The following is a 16,875-nucleotide window of genomic DNA, read 5'->3' on the forward strand; positions in this document are numbered from 1 at the left end:
GAGGGAGAGAGAGCGAGAGAGAGAGAGAGAGAGTGTGTGTTTATGTAAGTGCTGAAGAGACACATTCCATTCTGGTGTGGGCTGTGAGGAGCTGGACTCTCTCTCTCTCTCTCTCTCTCTCTCTTCTCTCTCTCTCTTCTCTCTCTCTCTCTCTCTGTAGTGGGTGTTCAGAAGGCTTCTGTCGGTCACTCTCCGCTGGGGAATGTGAGGAATGAAGATCCACAGAGCTTCGAATGTTCCATGTTCCCCGGCGATGGGACGCTTGCTTTGGGAAATCCGCTTTTTAGCGAATTACTGCACTCAGCGAAGGTCCTAGTCGTCCCTGCATATCTGTGGCTTAGAGCAATTATTAATTTGCAAAGACAATGATTTATTTAAATAAACGTGAGCACTGAGTGTTTCAGAGTGGTGTGGTTCTGGTTTTTCTTTGTTTCTGATCAGCGTGTAGTTGATGAGAAACCACTTCATTTACTTTAGCATGTTTCAGAGCACTCAGAAACCCACCGAGGTGTATTTCAAGCCTATTATAGAGGTAATGCTGGTAGAAGTAGGCGCCTTCAGTACTTTGTGACAGAATTACCTCTTGCGATCTTTTTCTTTTAGGCGTTTCTGCGGCCTGCGAGCCAGGACTCGAACTTAAGAGGCCCAAAGTGAAAGTGATCCATATGTGTGCTGCCCACGAGGCTATCAGCGCCGACACTTGTTGCTATCTGGATCTGATGCTAGCTAGTAGCAGCAGGTGTTTTTGGCTCTGCGTCAGATGACTGTGTTGGCAGACTGGATTTCCAGTGTCCCTGTGAGGCCTCTGTTTAATCCGACCCGACTCACTTTCCTTAGTGAAAGCAGCCTTGAGAGAGAGTCCGAGTCATGCATGTGAGTCACGCCACCAAACCTGAAACACGCAGAACAAGTGGTGCACTAAAAATAAGCCAAATCTGAGGGAGAATTCGCTCAAAACATCCTCACCCTTAGAAAAAGCCATCTTCTGTCTTCAGATGTTCACTGATGGACTGGGGTGCTGTGGATTACTGTGATGTTTTTATCAGCTCTCATTCTGACGGCACCCATTCACTGCAGAGCAGCCATTGATGAGACACTGATGCAATGCTACATATCTCTAAATCTGATGAAGAAACAAACTAGATCTTGCATGGCCTCAGGGTGCATACATTTTCAGCAAATTTTCATTTTGGGGTGAACTATTCCTTTCAAGTTTAAAAACCTCTTAAAATCTTTTTTCTACAATTCCCAGCCTATTTTTGCATCTACAGTGCACAGCCGCAGTCTGTTGAGTTTAGTCCGTTGTGAGTCTGAAGAACGAGATGTTCTCAGACTTAATTTCCGAGTGTGCTGCTTCCCGTCCATCTACACCCAATGACGGTTGTAGAGCTCATTTCCTTTGGGCTGTGAGATGTTCTTCCTCATTTTTTGTAAGTTAAAGGGACAGTTGACTCAAAAATAAAAGTTCTATGATCATTTATTCACCCTCATATAGGATTTCCTTAAATGACAGAATGTTTTTTTTTTTTGAGTGAACTGTCCCTTTAAGACTGAAGCGATGATGTCACTCTCGGTTATTATTTTTTTATTCCACCTGAAGTTCTTACCTCGCAATGACTCTCACTTTAATCACTGAAACTATTTTGGCATGACTTTGATCACTTGTGGAATTTGTTTGTCTTGTTCAGTTTCTTTCCGCTTTCTAGCTCAAAGGTTGTTCATCTCGTTCTAATCAGATTTTAGAGTCATTTATTGAATGTATGGGCTGAAGAAATATTTCCTGTGTCACATCCTGTAACCATAAAGCGCAGCACATCTTTGATTGCAACACGTGTGTGTGAAGGTGTGAATTCATCTTCAAGTTGTTAACTAACTAGTTTTGATTATGGATGGAATGTAGCTAGTAGTCTCCTAGTGAATTTATATTGTTCTGTTTCCTCAAACAGATTTCAAGCCAGTATTAATTTATTATCATTACTGTAATATGTCAGTGTTTATTGATATTTTGAAGTTTAATTAGGATATTTTCTGTTTTCATTCTAATTTGTTAGTTTTAGTAATTTAGTCGTTTTTCTTTTTTTGTTTAATGCTGGATTAGTTTTTATTCATATTTAAAATGTATTTTTTTCCAGTGATATATAAAATATTAAACTAAATATGAAATAACTATTGTAATTCCACTGTAAAAATATTTTTAACAATATTTTTAATTAGTTTTAATGTTTTTTTTTTTTTTTTCATTTAAAATTTTAGGTATTGTAATTTTTTGTTTTAGTTTTTGTTTAATATTGTCTGTTTAGCTTGTATTAAAACTTTTTTTTTTTACTTTTTACTCTCCCCGAGTTAAACACTTTTCCAGCGTTCTTCAATCAGCTTCTATTTCACAAATACAGACACTTTTCCATTAAATATTATTATTATTATTATTATTATTATTATTATTATTATTATATTTTAATTACTACTGCTACTGCTAAAGCATTTACCAAATGTACAAATTATTCTAAATATTTACGAAAGATATTAATTGTATTTGAAAAGAAAATATTATCTTTATTATACAGTATTATAAAGAATAATAATAATTGTTATTGTTTCTATTATTGTTATTATTAACAATAATAACTTATCATCACTACAACTAAAATATTGAACAAAATAAAAATTACTATGAATATTTAAAAAAAACAACAACATTGTATTTTACAGTATAAAACTCCAGACAGTTAAAAATCACAGACAGTGTGTGAGAGTTTGAGACTTGATCTACTTTATAATAAAACATTAAAAGTTATCTTTGTAGGTAAATGTTTCTCTGTGGCTTTGAATTCCAGAGGGAATTGGATGCATGTTTAGACATGGATCTGATGTCCAAATATCGGATATGTGTCTGATTTAAAACCACATTTGGATGGGCCGGAGAACAGATGTGGAAAAATGGATTCACACGTGTGCGAAGATATTTGATCCGTGTCAGATGTGAATAGAAATATGATTTGTGCAGGTGTCTAGTGACTAAATCGGCTTTTCTCAAGTCGTTCCAGATTTGCAGATCTGGTTGTTTGGCGTTTGTGTTTTGAAATCGATCCGTCCCGGGCCGCTGCGAGGGTTATCGCTCCTGCAGTCTGACTGAGAAACCCGAGCCCTTCAGACGCTGCTCGGAGTCTCACAAAGACGGGAAGTGCTATAAATAAATCAACAAATAAACATGGCATCATCCACCAGGGCGACTCCTGGACGTCCCTCTCTGCTCTGGGTCCAGAGCACAGATCGGGAAGCTTCTTTGACTCATTGCACTGTTTTGCTATACTATTAGAGTTTGTTAAATATTTATAATTGTATTTTATTTTTCTGTTTTCAAATTTTTATTTTGTCTATGTAGTATGAAGTGCTTGTTGTACAAGCTTAAATAGCTGAAGTTGACTTTTTTATGGTTTAAGTTTTGTATTTAGCTAACGCAAAATTTCCATCCCAGGTCTAGAAAATACACTTTCCTTATAAATGCAGGTTTTGTTTATTACATAAGTGACCGTTGTTAAGGGCATGATTTAAAATATTTTAAAATATGATGACATCATGAGTTTCAGTTTTAGAATTATTTAAAGTCATCTTGAGAACTTTGAAGTTTGCTGTGATTTTAAAGGGGGGGGGGGGGGGTGAAATGGTCGTTTTCACTCAATATCGTGTTAATCTTGAGTACCTATAGAGTAGTACTGCATCCTTCATAACTCCAAAAAGTCTTTAGTTTTATTATATTCATAAGAGAAAGATAGTCTGTACCGATTTTTCCCGGAAAAACACGACCGGCTGGAGGCGTGACGTGTGGGCGGAGCTAAAGAATCACGAGCGCGAATAGGCTTTTGCGTTAAGAGCGTCTGGAAGCTGTGACATTACCGTAAGGGAAAAACCATCATCCAAAACCAACCATGGCTAACAGTCAGATTCAGCCGTTTATTTATGATCCAGAATCAGATCCAGAGGCTGAAACTGAACGAGAGGAGCATGAGCAACGACTCGCTCCGAGCGGGGCTCGAACCCGGGTCTCCGGCATGGGAGGCGGACGCACTAACAAGGAGGCAGAGATATTTTAAGCAGTTTTACTCACCGCCTGCGGTTCCAACACACGATCGTGGCCCTTTTTCGTTGGGACTGCATTATCCTTAAGAGATAAACGATACGCAAATCATTCGTCAAACTGGGCCTTGTTTGTAAAACAAGCATCTTCGAAATGCAGGGAACAAACACAAACACTTGCACAACTCCGTTGATGCTCTGTAAAAATAAACTCCGTCCACTGGTCCCTTCATGCTGTTGTTTTTTTTTTTTTTTTTTGGTAATCTGTGCAGGGTTGTCTTGCCCTGGAAACCAAAAACACACTCCTTTTGTGACATTTCGCGACGCTCTCGCTCTGATCAGTGAAGTCTGTTGTGCTCTCAGTTCTCTGCTATACTGGAGCACGCGCTCTTCCGGCAGAAGTGCCTCAGGACCCATATAAGGAAATTCCGCTCCATCTAACGTCACACAGAGCTTGAAAAAAACTTTCCGAAACTTGTGACAAACCGGAAGGAGTATTTTTGGAACAGAAATACTCCTTCAAACGTACAACTTAATTTTTGAAACTTTGTCCATGTTTAGCATGGGAATCCAACTCTTTAACAGTGTAAGAAACTCAGTATGCATGAAATAGCATTTCACCCCCCCTTTAATAACTCTGTTGTGCTCAGTCACTCACGCTTGGTTTTCTATGATCCGTTTTTTTTCACAGCACCACCTACAGGATGGGCCTGTTTTACAGCTTAAAACCCCCCAGATGGAAACAATACTGGGTCTGTTTTAAAGCCGACAGTGTCCAGTTTATAAATGTCACAAATTCAGCTATGGTTCACTTCCTTTAGTGTAATGGATCTTGTGCTAAAGTTTGGTTTTGTTGAGTTTGTGTAAAGGTTCGTTGGCTCCGCAGTCGTTGAGAGGGAGATGATGCTGATCTGATGGAGATCTCCCAGACGGAAACACATTAGAGCTCGCAGAGAATGAGGAAACCGCTTATTACCGTTTCCAATATCCCTGCAGAAGTTTCCTCTAGGATATGAAACCCTGCTTGAGCAGTTCTAGTATTACAGACGTGACACTTCAGTGCAAAAGCATTAATTACCAGTATATCAGCTCATCTGTGCGTAAAGATCAACCTGAGAGTCACAGGTACTTCAAAGGAGCCTAATATATATATATTAGGAAATGCAAGTGTGATGTAGTGGTGTGTTTGTGAAGTGCTTGCATCAGTGTTGTGTGTTTCATGATATTTCTGGTCAAAAGTGGCACATAAATGCATGCATGTATGGTGTAGCGGCTCTTCCTCTCTAATTCTTCAGAGTTGGATGGAATGATGTCACCCACACCCAACTAATCAGGGCAGGGCTTTCCCTAAACACACACACACACACACACACACACACACACAAACAGAGCCCCTGTGAGAGCGGAGGTATTTCGGGTCTCATTAAAGCGTGTGGATGTGTCCGTCCGGCTCAGGTCCTGACTGGTTTGTGTGTGAAGGCTGAATTGTTTTTGTGGCGGGCCTGTCCCGGGTAGGTGCCTGTCGTACGAGGGCAGGGGTGCTGAAGGGGCTCATTATCCACTAAACTCAAAGGCCTCTTTGTGTTTCAGGCTGCAGGCCTAGAAACCCCTTTCCCAGTGTGATCTGATGCCTGTCTCTGTCTGTTCATGTTGAGCTGCTGAGGATCACATAGGAATTGAGACTAGTCTGTTAGAGAGGCTAACGAATGACTAAATCACTTGCTTTTTTATTTTTTCATAATATAGAGTTATAAAGGAAATAAATCTAGACCACTTATTTTATTAGAATTTATATACTGTTAAAATATTAATATTTTACATTTTTGGTTTGCATTTTGAATATAATTTTATATATAATTGTAATATTTTTAGATTTTTTTTCTGTTTTCTTTTTTGACTTTTTTGACTCCGTGTATATTATTTATTTGGAAAATTAGCTAGAATTAGTTTTCTGCTCACCTTGTCATATTTCATCAGCAAAGTATATAACATTTCAGTGTTTGTCAGACTATTTTGTACGAGAGTAGTCTTGTATTTATGTTCTAAACACATCAGATGTTGATTTTCACGCCCTTGTGTTTCCGGAGCAAATGTCTTGAGCATTCCTGCATGCAGCAGGACACAGCCTTTCCTGTTTTCCTGACTTTGCTTCCACTTTTTTACATCATTTCCTGTTTGTTTTAGACTTTCACGGCCTGGTGCAACTCTCATCTGCGGAAGGCGGGAACGCAGATCGAAAACATTGAGGAGGATTTCAGAGATGGACTCAAACTCATGCTGCTCCTAGAGGTCATCTCAGGTCAGTGAGCTTTCAACCTCATTCATTCATCCAAGCGTCTCTAGTTCACTTGCAACTTCTCAAAGCTAGTGTAGTGGAGTTGGTGTTTGTGCTGATACGATGGAAAACACGTGAGAAGTCATCATATTTTCGTGCAGGGGAGAGGTTACCTAAACCTGAAAGAGGCAAGATGAGAGTCCACAAGATCAACAACGTCAACAAAGCCCTGGACTTCATCGCCAGCAAAGGAGTCAAGCTGGTGTCCATCGGTGCAGAAGGTACAAACACTTTCCTGTGCTGGATTTATTTATATATTGTTAACTAAAAAAAAAAAAAATTAATCCAGAAATAAAATATTAAAAATAAAACTAAAAAAAAAAAAAAAAACTATAGTAGTATATCAGTGATGTTAAAATAACACTGATGCATGCTAATAAATATTATATAGTTTATAGTTTAGTTTATATATGTAGATATTTTAACTTATAAAACATTTTTCCAAATTCTATGATATATTTAAATTGATAAAACATTTCACTTTCAACATCTAACAGTGTTGTGTGCCTGCCTTTGTAGAAATCGTGGATGGAAACGCCAAGATGACTCTGGGAATGATTTGGACCATCATCCTCCGCTTCGCCATCCAGGACATCTCAGTGGAGGGTATAATTTAACCTCCAGATTGTTTTAGGAACAGCTCTGCACAGTATAATCAAACGTACTATAAAGAATAACCCCGAAGAGACTGAATGTGTGTTCAGTAATGTCTGTTTCTGCTGTGTCTGTGTAGAAACCTCCGCTAAAGAAGGACTGTTGCTCTGGTGTCAGAGAAAGACGGCTCCTTACAAGAACGTCAACGTTCAGAACTTCCATATCAGGTTTGATCTTTGACCTACGACCTCTGTTTGGCTGGGTGTTTTGATTTGTTGATTCACCCATAACTGTGTTTTGCATAGAGCGGTGTTATGGATGTATTTGAATAAACAAATGATCAATGATAGCTAAAGATGACGGATGTAAAAATTGCTCTTGAATCAGAAATCTCACTTTGCAAGCAAAGTTCCTTTACTGTTACAGTTTAACAAGTCCAACACTGACATGAATGCAGAAATAGGAGAAGATTAATAAGCTGTGGTTTGAGTGGCACTCTCTGCTGGTCAAAGGAGAGAAATATAAAATACCCGTTTCCTCTGAGCATCTCTTCTTCTTCTCTTTCTCCCAGCTGGAAGGATGGTCTTGCCTTCAATGCTCTGATCCATAGACACAGGCCAGAACTCATCGATTATGACAAGCTGAGAAAGGTTAGTCTCTCATTAAAAAAAAAAGAAAGGTGCATCCTAAATCCGAGTACATCAAAAATAGTATGCTTAAAAGTGCCTGGACTGTATACTATTTCTGATGAGAAACCCAATTTGCATACTATCCATCCTATATAGTATGTGACATTACACTTAGTGCGTCCCAAATCTTAGTATACCACCCAGGCTTTTTAGCATACTATTTTTGGTGCACGATTTCTAATGAGAGAAGAATTGAGTCCCATATCTCACTATCTATACTAAACTGTATGTGACATGACTGTGCGTCTCTAATCTTAGTAAAGCTAAAACTGCCTGGATGAGTAGAATTTGCATGCTATCCATCCAAAATAGCTTCGTAATTTAATAAACAAGCATGCAAGGGGGTGATGGATGTTGTCGAACTTTGATGGATATTTTGATTCTTGTGGAAATCTGTGGATGTTCTGCAGATGCTGAAATGACTGTGTGTTTCATTGTGTGTTAACAGGACGACCCAGTGACCAATCTGAATAATGCTTTCGAAGTGGCTGAACGATACCTTGACATCCCCAAGATGTTGGATGCAGAGGGTATGAAGTCTTCTCTTGTTTTCTGCGTCCATCGCTGTCTGTGTCTGCATTAGTGTTGTTTTTGGCAGCCTGTTTTAAATTTGTTTTAGTCTAGTCTTTGTGTGAAGCTGTCATTTTAGCTTTTATTAGTTTGAGTCCCTTTCATACTTTTTTTTTTTTAGTCTAGTCAAGTTTTAGAAGACTAACAATCTGATCATTTTAGTTTAATTTTATTCAGAATTATCCATGATTATTTTCACCTAGTTTTAGTCAATGCAAATTGTATTTTAGTCTCTTTTTAGTAATGCATTTCTATTTAACCCAGTCAATACAGTAGAAGTACCTAGCAGTATAGACGAAACGTAGAAGGTTAACGTTATCTTGTTATATTATTGTTACCTTACAGACATTTTAGCATTTTGTATTTTGTAAACCACATTTAGTCTTGTTTTTATTCATCAACAATATTGCATTATACATTTAATTATAGTCATCATCACATGAGCAGCATTTACATTGCGTCTCGTTTTCGTCACGAGATAAAGGTTCGTTGACGATGATATTTAGTCATAATTATCATTGACGAAAGCAACACTAGTCGGCATATGAAGTTAGTTGTCTGCTTTTGGCTGTGTGTTGATGTGAGTGTGTGGGAGAGAGAGTGAATAAGTTGCTCTATTAAAGTGTGTGTGTTTTGTGCGTGTCAGCACATGCCCTGTATTTCCAGGAGTTGTTCCTGCTCTCTGACACAGACAGTGCAAACACCCACCCTTAATGTCTTGCACAAACATTGTGTCACCATGGGAACATCCCTGGGCATTATGTTATTTCTCCCTCAAGCGTAACTTCTCCAGGATCTCTGTTCAACCTGCTGCACCGGAGTGCTGTGTGTACTGTTCTGTAACCCTAATTTGCATAATGGGCAACCTCTGTAGTATGTGATATCACTGGTGCATCCAAAATCATAGTACATTAAAATAGTGTGCTAAAAATGCCTGGATGGTAAACTATTTGTGATGAGAAGAGAACTGAATCGCAAGTCAAATGCCATGCATCTTAAAAAGTATGTGACATTACAATTTATGTGTCCTAAATCACAGTAAATCAAGAACAGAAGTGCCTTGATGGCATATTATCTCTGATGAGAGGAGGAGTTGCATACTATGCATTCTAAATAATTTGTGACATCATAATTAGTACATCCCAAATCTTAGTACATCAAAAATAACATGCAAAGTGGATGGGATTCTGATGACAGGATAATTTAATCCTAGTTTGCATGCTTCCAAACCTAAATAATGTGTCATTACAATTAGTGCGCTCCAAATCTTAGTATTCCATCCATGCACTTACTATATACTATACATCCTAAATAGTATGTAACATTAGAAATAGCGTGTTCCAAATCACACGGTCAAAAATAGTATGCTAAAAGTGCCTGGATGGTATATTGTTTCCAGTGGATTTTCAGAGTAATGAATGAATGTATGTAGATGCTAATGCTCACATAAATAATTAAACAGCATGGAGCGAATGGATCTGTGGCATCAAGATGCAAGTCAGTGACATAGTAGTCCTTACTACAAACTGGAAAGTATGTTCTTGGCCATCCCCAGTGAATTGAGGTTTGCCCATTGTCTTTGTGTGTATGTTAAAGTGTGTGTAACTGGCACATGGCTGTTACAAGTGTGTGTGTGTGTGTGTGTGTGTGTGTGTGTGTGTGTGTGTTTGAGCCCCGTCTGCGTCCCTGTATGTGCATGTATGTATAACTCTTGTTTCCCTGCAGACATTGTGAACACAGCACGTCCAGATGAGAAAGCCATTATGACCTATGTGTCCAGTTTCTACCATGCCTTTTCTGGAGCCCAGAAGGTACCCCATGACCCCTAACCTTTGACCCCTGGTCATCTCCTCTTCAGCATGGCTTTTTCCACCAGTACTGGAATAACCAAAGAGGTCCTCCCCTGGCCTACGACTCTTTTCTCAACAGCAGATTGGCTCTTTCTCTCACTTTGCGGGTTGCCAGGGTTATAACACAGGACTCAAACCCCTATTTCCCTTTGATGGGGAGCCCTTAAAATGCATAACCATCCTCTTCTTTCTCAGTGGGCACACACAGGCTTTGGGTTGCTTTGCTTCACCCCTGTCTTTCTCTCTCTCTCTTTTTCCGCTGGCTTTGCTATAGATATCGTGGGTACTCTGCGACCGGATGAGAAGGCCATTATGACCTACGTCTCCTGTTTCTATCACGCCTTCTCAGGTGCTCAGAAGGTGAGAAACCTTTGACCCCTGACTGTTGGTCTTGAAACTCTTAAATGTGCCTTCATACCTGGTCTCTCGTTTTGGTTTCTTGTACTTTGCTCTTGTCAGATGTGCGGCAAGAGCAAAGCACTAACATATTAGGTTAGCTATTTCAACATTTTTGTAGTTGCTCGTCTCCCAATAACGTAAACAAACATCACCAAGTCAGATCATTGTTTATTCGGTCTGGGTTTTCCCACTCCGTATGGCACTGACTTGTTCTGGATTAGGTATTTTAAACAAACGGATGCATTGTTTTCATGATCCATTGTTTTATTCCAATACTATTATACTTTGAGTCAAATACGAAGACTTAAAAGAGGAAAGAATCCAGTTGAAATAAAAATTGTAAAATTATGGGAATGTAAAATTTTTAGCCAAGTGATACTGACTTTGGTAATCCAATTTGTAACCTGCACCAAAAACCATTCCAACTGAACCAGGTGTGAAAGTGACTTGAGAGATATGGCCACTGCTTCACTACACCCAAAAACCATTGCCCTCACCCCTTTCTATATATGCACTTATTTTCTAATGGTTCTGCAGTCATTTAATATCCTCGATGGGTGTAGTGGTCTGTCACAATCTTCTTTAAATGCTGAAAAGGTGAATTTCATTGTTTGATGTTTCATATTTGCACTCAGTGATTGAGTTTGTAACAGTTGAGGACAGTAGTGAGTGTAAATATGAAAATAATAATGCAATTCACAGTATAACTCACATTTAAAACACTAGGGTTGTCGTTTTAATTCTTAGATTTTCTGTGATCTTTCTACACAAGCAGATGTATTATGTTTGTTTTTTATGTTAAGCTTAGCTTTACATTGGACCGTACTTTTCTGTGAGGTTTTGGTGCTGCATATGCTAGATATGTGCTTTGCATTTGAAGTGAAGCCACAGGCTAATAATCAGAATTGTTTAAATGTGCTTTAGAATTTTACACAAGCGTTTTGAACACTTTCTGTGTTTCAGTGGTAGTTAATGCTGTAGGGAACCCTGAAGAGATCCTCCAGTGGTGGTATAAAAATTGACAATGCAGATTTGGTTTTACAAATGGCATGTGGATTTTTCAGCTAGACTACAAGTTTTCAAAACTAACCAATTGGTGTTTGCATGAAATGTCAATTAGTATAAAAGAGCTTAACTTAATCTTTATTTCATTTGGCTAGTTTTCACGCATGTTATTGTGTGTGTGTATAGCACATTATTAACTTACAACACATGGAGTTTTGTTTCATTGTGTGCTCAGTACACCATTTGCGTGTGTTTTCTTTTTGCTCTACCCACCAAAAACCACTAAATACTGGATAGTTCAAGATTTCTTTCCCGTGTAAACTAAAGCAGCATCTTGACATTTACATTTCTAAACACAGATATGTCGTCATACTTAATTGAAGTGTATTCTGTATACTATGTCATTGTAATTTTAAAAGAACACTCCACTTTTTTGAAAATAGTCTCATTTATCAACTCCCATAGTGTTAAACAGTTGAGTTTTACCATTTTCGATTCCATTCAGCTGATTTCTGGTCTGGGGGTAGCACTTTTAGTGCAGCTTATCGTAGATCATTGAATCGGATTAGAAGATTAGCATCTCGCTCAAAAATGACCAAAAGGTTTCTAATATCACTGCAATATTACACAATGTAACTACAGAAGAGTCTAGTTTTAAATAGGAAAAATATCGAAACTCTTTGGTCATTTTTAGAGGCCAATGGTCTAATAGGATTCAATTATCTATGCTAAGCTAAAAGTGCTACTGCCCTACCAAGAGATGAATGGATACGAAAAAGGTAAAACTCAAATTTTTAACTCTAGGGGAGTTGGAAAATGAGCCTATTTTCAAAACAAGTTGATTGTTCCTTTAAACATATGGTATACACTATAAAGTGGTGTAGGAAAAATTGTGCTGTTCAATGTTTTAGGAATGATTGGATAAAATGTCATATTTAGAAAGATGCGTGATGTATTACGATTGTAACTGTCCTCTTCTGTGATAGGCTGAGACAGCAGCCAATCGTATCTGCAAGGTGTTGGCAGTTAATCAGGAGAATGAGCACCTGATGGAGGACTATGAAAAACTGGCCAGCGATGTGAGTTTGTGTGGTATTCAAATAGACCTATTTCTAGACAAACTACACGAGTGTTTTAGTTTAAATGTCTCAGTATGTTTGAGAGGAGACTGTTTTCTGTTGATCTTCTATTAATTTCTTTATTGCACACTTTATAGCTGCTGGAGTGGATTCGTCGGACAATCCCGTGGTTGGAAAACCGCGCTCCAGAGAAAACCATGACAGAAATGCAGCAGAAATTGGAAGATTTCCGCGATTACCGTCGTGTTCACAAACCACCCAAAGTTCAGGAGAAGTGTCAGCTAGAGATCAACTTCAACACACTGCAAACCAAACTCCGTTTGAGCAACCGACCAGCCTTTATGCCATCTGAGGGACGCATGGTGTCGGTAAGAAACGTGTAGTACATGTGCAATTCAATTTATAAGACTTAAGTCTTTGCTTTATCGCTATGATGAAACTTGTTGATTCTCAACCTCTGAATTGAACCATTGGCTCAATTCTGAAAGATATTTGGCTGAAAAGTTCTTTCTTTTTTTCTTTCTAGGATATTAATGGCGCATGGCATAAACTGGAAGGGGCAGAGAAAGGCTATGAAGAGTGGCTACTGAATGAGATCCGTCGTTTAGAGAGACTTGATCATCTTGCAGAAAAGTTCCGTCAGAAAGCAGCCATCCATGAAAGCTGGACAGATGGTATGGAGACAGGAACTACACCTGATCTTACTGATGTTTTTGACAATTATTCACATTCACCTGCAGTAATTTACCAATCGCTCTTGGTATACATTAACAGACTGCTCCTTTATGACTCTTCCATCAGTGTTTTGAATCTCATGAATGCAGAGTCTTGACAGCCGTGCAAAAATGGCCATCTTAAGAAACAGTCAAGTGATCTAAAGTCTTAATAGATCTAAGTTGATCTGTGTTTGTTTGTGTAGGTAAGGAGACAATGCTAAAACAGAAGGATTATGAGACTGCAACTCTGTCTGAGATCAAAGCTCTCCTGAAGAAGCACGAGGCGTTCGAAAGTGATCTTGCTGCCCACCAGGATAGAGTTGAGCAGATTGCCGCCATTGCACAGGAGCTCAAGTGAGAAAACTACAAAACAATAGAGGCAACAAACAACAGAGGGCTAATTGATGAAATTAAAAATTCTGGCTGTAAGTGAAGTTGAGACTGTCTTCAAACTATTTTGTGTCTGTGTTGTAGTGAGCTGGACTATTACGACTCCCCGAGTGTTAATGCACGCTGTCAAAAGATCTGTGAGCAATGGGATGCTCTGGGTTCCCTCACACAGAATCGGAGAGAATCTCTTGAGGTACGCATGCTTTCTCGGGAAGACACTTCCTGGCATTTTTGTACATTTTATAATATTGACTGCATGTTTATCTGTATTACAGAGAACGGAGAAACAGCTGGAGTCTATTGATGAGCTGTACCTGGAATACGCCAAGAGAGCAGCACCGTTCAACAACTGGATGGAGGGAGCCATGGAGGACCTTCAGGACATGTTCATTGTACACAACATCGAGGAGATCCAGGTACTGCAAAATGTTTTGTATTCGTAATCTTTCCATCTTGCTTGACGTCTGTAATGGTTCTATCTCTGGATATTCCATTTCAGAACAAAACAATGCATGCAATGGATGCAAAAATCCTTTCTCTGACTTTTGACTTTTCAATTCTTTCTCTTTTTGTAGGGACTGCTAACGGCTCATGACCAGTTCAAATCAACTCTTCCAGAGGCAAACAAAGAGCGGGAGTCTATTCAGGCCATCCAGGCTGAAGTTCAGAAAATCGCACAGTACAATGGTATCAAACTGGCTGGAAACAATCCTTACACCACCATCACCCCTCAGAGCATTGACAAGAAGTGGGAGAAGGTAAGATCTGTTTGTATTGTGAATGAGACATTGCTTCCTCTAGGTGTGTGGGTTTACAAATGAGTTAAGTTTGCAAGTATTGATGTTATCTTGTGTCTTTTTAAAGGTGCAGCAACTGGTTCCACAGCGTGATCAGGCTCTTCAGGAAGAACTCGCACGTCAGCAGTCTAATGACCATCTCAGACGCCAGTTTGCCAACCAGGCCAACATGATTGGACCATGGATCCAAAATAAGATGGAGGTATAGTTGCCTCTGTTTCTGTACCTTGACGATTTCATCTTTTTCCAAAGAAGAAAAATATAGAATGATTCATCTGTGTCTCCATGGCGTGATAATTGTAGGAGATTGGGCGGATATCAATTGAGATGAATGGAACGCTGGAAGATCAGCTGACCCACCTCCGTCAGTATGAGCAGAGCATCATTGAATACAAACCCAACATTGACCAGCTGGAGGGAGACCATCAGCTCATCCAAGAAGCACTTATATTTGACAACAAATACACTGCTTACACTATGGAGGTATGCCTATCACAACACACACATTGAAACCATGTTGAAGCTAATCAGGAACCATAGATGTATTGTTTAGGTCAAGTGTTTGCAATTCCTACATGCTGTTCCCCTCTAGTGTGAAGTTTGTTTAGCTGTGTTGTTACTTGACAGTGTTTCAATTGCCTTTTTTCTCCTCTATAGCACCTTCGTGTTGGTTGGGAGCAACTACTTACTACTATTGCCCGCACCATTAATGAGATCGAGAACCAGATTCTGACACGTGATGCCAAAGGCATCAGCCAGGAGCAGCTTCACGAGTACCGCACGTCCTTCAATCACTTCGACAAGGTCAGGAACTCATTTGCATGTTTGACTGTGTGTGAAATGGGCTTCACTTAATTTAACTGAAAAAATAAGTATTTGTAAGACCATGAAAGTAATTCGAGGTTAGTGTTGTAGAGGAATAGATCACTCAAACACGGACAAATTTTCATTTTAACAAAAAAAAGCATTGACATGTCAGGACTGATTACAAGAGCCATAAAAACCAATGGTGTTTTGCATACAGTGCTTCAAAATTGAATGTTCATCTTGTTTTCCACTTAAAGAAAGTCTTGCATTTTGGAATTCCCAAATTGAGCTCATTTTTGAGTGAACTGTTCCTTTAAAAATCAAAAGGTTCGTGTGTTTGTAACTGTGTTAGTAAATAGATCTGAGCTGCAGGCCACAGAAAATACACAACATTGCAAAGATTAATCTGTCAATAAAGAATAAATGTAGTCAGTGTTGCTTATGTCAGGGTGAATGGCTGTGTTTAAATTCAGGGTGATTAATGCATGATAAATATGGACCTCAGTTTAACATTTTGGTTTGACTTGCTTTAATATTTGCTCCATTTTCTCCACTTACTCTGGCACTAATGGGAGGAAAAACGTCTTTAAATATACTGTACCTCAAACACCTCTGATCTGAGATGTGCCACCTGTAGCAAATATGTAAATATAGTCTAGTGGAGGTGAAGAAATGAGGGGGTTTTATGTTAAAGTGGAGAAATTTAGTAACCTTAAATTAAAGATATTGATATAGTGATTGCATAATGGCCCTCTTATATCATAAGCTGAATGTTATGTATGACATTTGTAAGAAATCAGGTCACTAACTGTCATAAGTATGTTTCATTAGACTTGTTAGCCATCAGCCCATGTGTCTGACATCCTCAATGTTTTGTCTCCATCATTTTTTTTTGTCATGGCACTGCCTCCATATCACACATGCTGTTATGTCATTGTGTATCGGTATCATCAATCCTAATCTGCATGCCCTGATTGGTCCATCCACTTGCGTTATTGGCTTACCACAGGACCACAGTGGTGTCTTACAAGCTGAGGAGTTCAAGGCTTGTTTGATCAGTCTGGGTTACGACGTAGAGAACAACAAGCAGGTATGACCCCAGAGAAGAAAGGGTTGAGATGGCTGCCGTGTGTGTGTGTGTGTGTGTGTGTGTGTGCGCGCACACGCTGCCTCACTCATTCATTCCATCACTCACTAACTCCCTCACTCACCTGTTGTGCTGCTGCTTGAAAAGGTGCCCTCTGCAGGTCAGCTAAGGTTTTGCTTTCATGTGTTATGTTTCTCACTGCTTCCTTTTTCTCTTCTTTTTTACTTGTCCTTGCTATAACTTCCCTCCTTCTCTTACTTGTCTTTGGTACAAACTCATTCTGATTCTTCTATCAAACTTTTCTGTTCGCGTGCAACCTCTTCATCTTCCCAAATCCTCTGCTTTCCACATGCATCCTTCCTGTTTCTTTTCTCATCCTTCCCTTTGCGAACTGTAGAAGCGCACGGGGATAATGGACAGCGACGATTTCAGAGCACTACTCATTTCCACTGGGAACACCCTGGTACTGCTACCTCCTTTCTC

The 16,875-nt window shown here is 39.2% G+C and overlaps 1 protein-coding gene across 2 annotated transcripts in view; it reads left to right on the plus strand.

Moving 5' to 3' along the window:
• Positions 1-16,875, plus strand: part of LOC128029062 (alpha-actinin-4) — a 38,015-nt gene that overhangs the window by 16,911 nt on the left and 4,229 nt on the right. The window contains exons 2-19 of one of the 2 annotated variants that reach the window (XM_052616534.1): positions 6,259-6,373; positions 6,511-6,630; positions 6,929-7,015; positions 7,143-7,230; positions 7,575-7,653; positions 8,141-8,222; positions 10,387-10,472; positions 12,503-12,595; positions 12,733-12,963; positions 13,122-13,269; positions 13,515-13,665; positions 13,786-13,894; positions 13,977-14,117; positions 14,277-14,459; positions 14,566-14,700; positions 14,802-14,981; positions 15,156-15,302; positions 16,315-16,395. In XM_052616534.1, the coding sequence (XP_052472494.1) occupies positions 6,259-6,373; positions 6,511-6,630; positions 6,929-7,015; positions 7,143-7,230; positions 7,575-7,653; positions 8,141-8,222; positions 10,387-10,472; positions 12,503-12,595; positions 12,733-12,963; positions 13,122-13,269; positions 13,515-13,665; positions 13,786-13,894; positions 13,977-14,117; positions 14,277-14,459; positions 14,566-14,700; positions 14,802-14,981; positions 15,156-15,302; positions 16,315-16,395 (2,256 nt within the window). Of the gene's footprint in view, positions 1-6,258; positions 6,374-6,510; positions 6,631-6,928; positions 7,016-7,142; positions 7,231-7,574; positions 7,654-8,140; positions 8,223-9,987; positions 10,074-10,386; positions 10,473-12,502; positions 12,596-12,732; positions 12,964-13,121; positions 13,270-13,514; positions 13,666-13,785; positions 13,895-13,976; positions 14,118-14,276; positions 14,460-14,565; positions 14,701-14,801; positions 14,982-15,155; positions 15,303-16,314; positions 16,396-16,875 lie in introns of both variants that reach the window. The other variant, XM_052616533.1, reaches the window with a different exon arrangement.

This window comes from Carassius gibelio, chromosome A15 (genome assembly GCF_023724105.1).
Source record: "Carassius gibelio isolate Cgi1373 ecotype wild population from Czech Republic chromosome A15, carGib1.2-hapl.c, whole genome shotgun sequence".
NCBI classification, from domain to species: Eukaryota; Metazoa; Chordata; class Actinopteri; order Cypriniformes; family Cyprinidae; genus Carassius; species Carassius gibelio.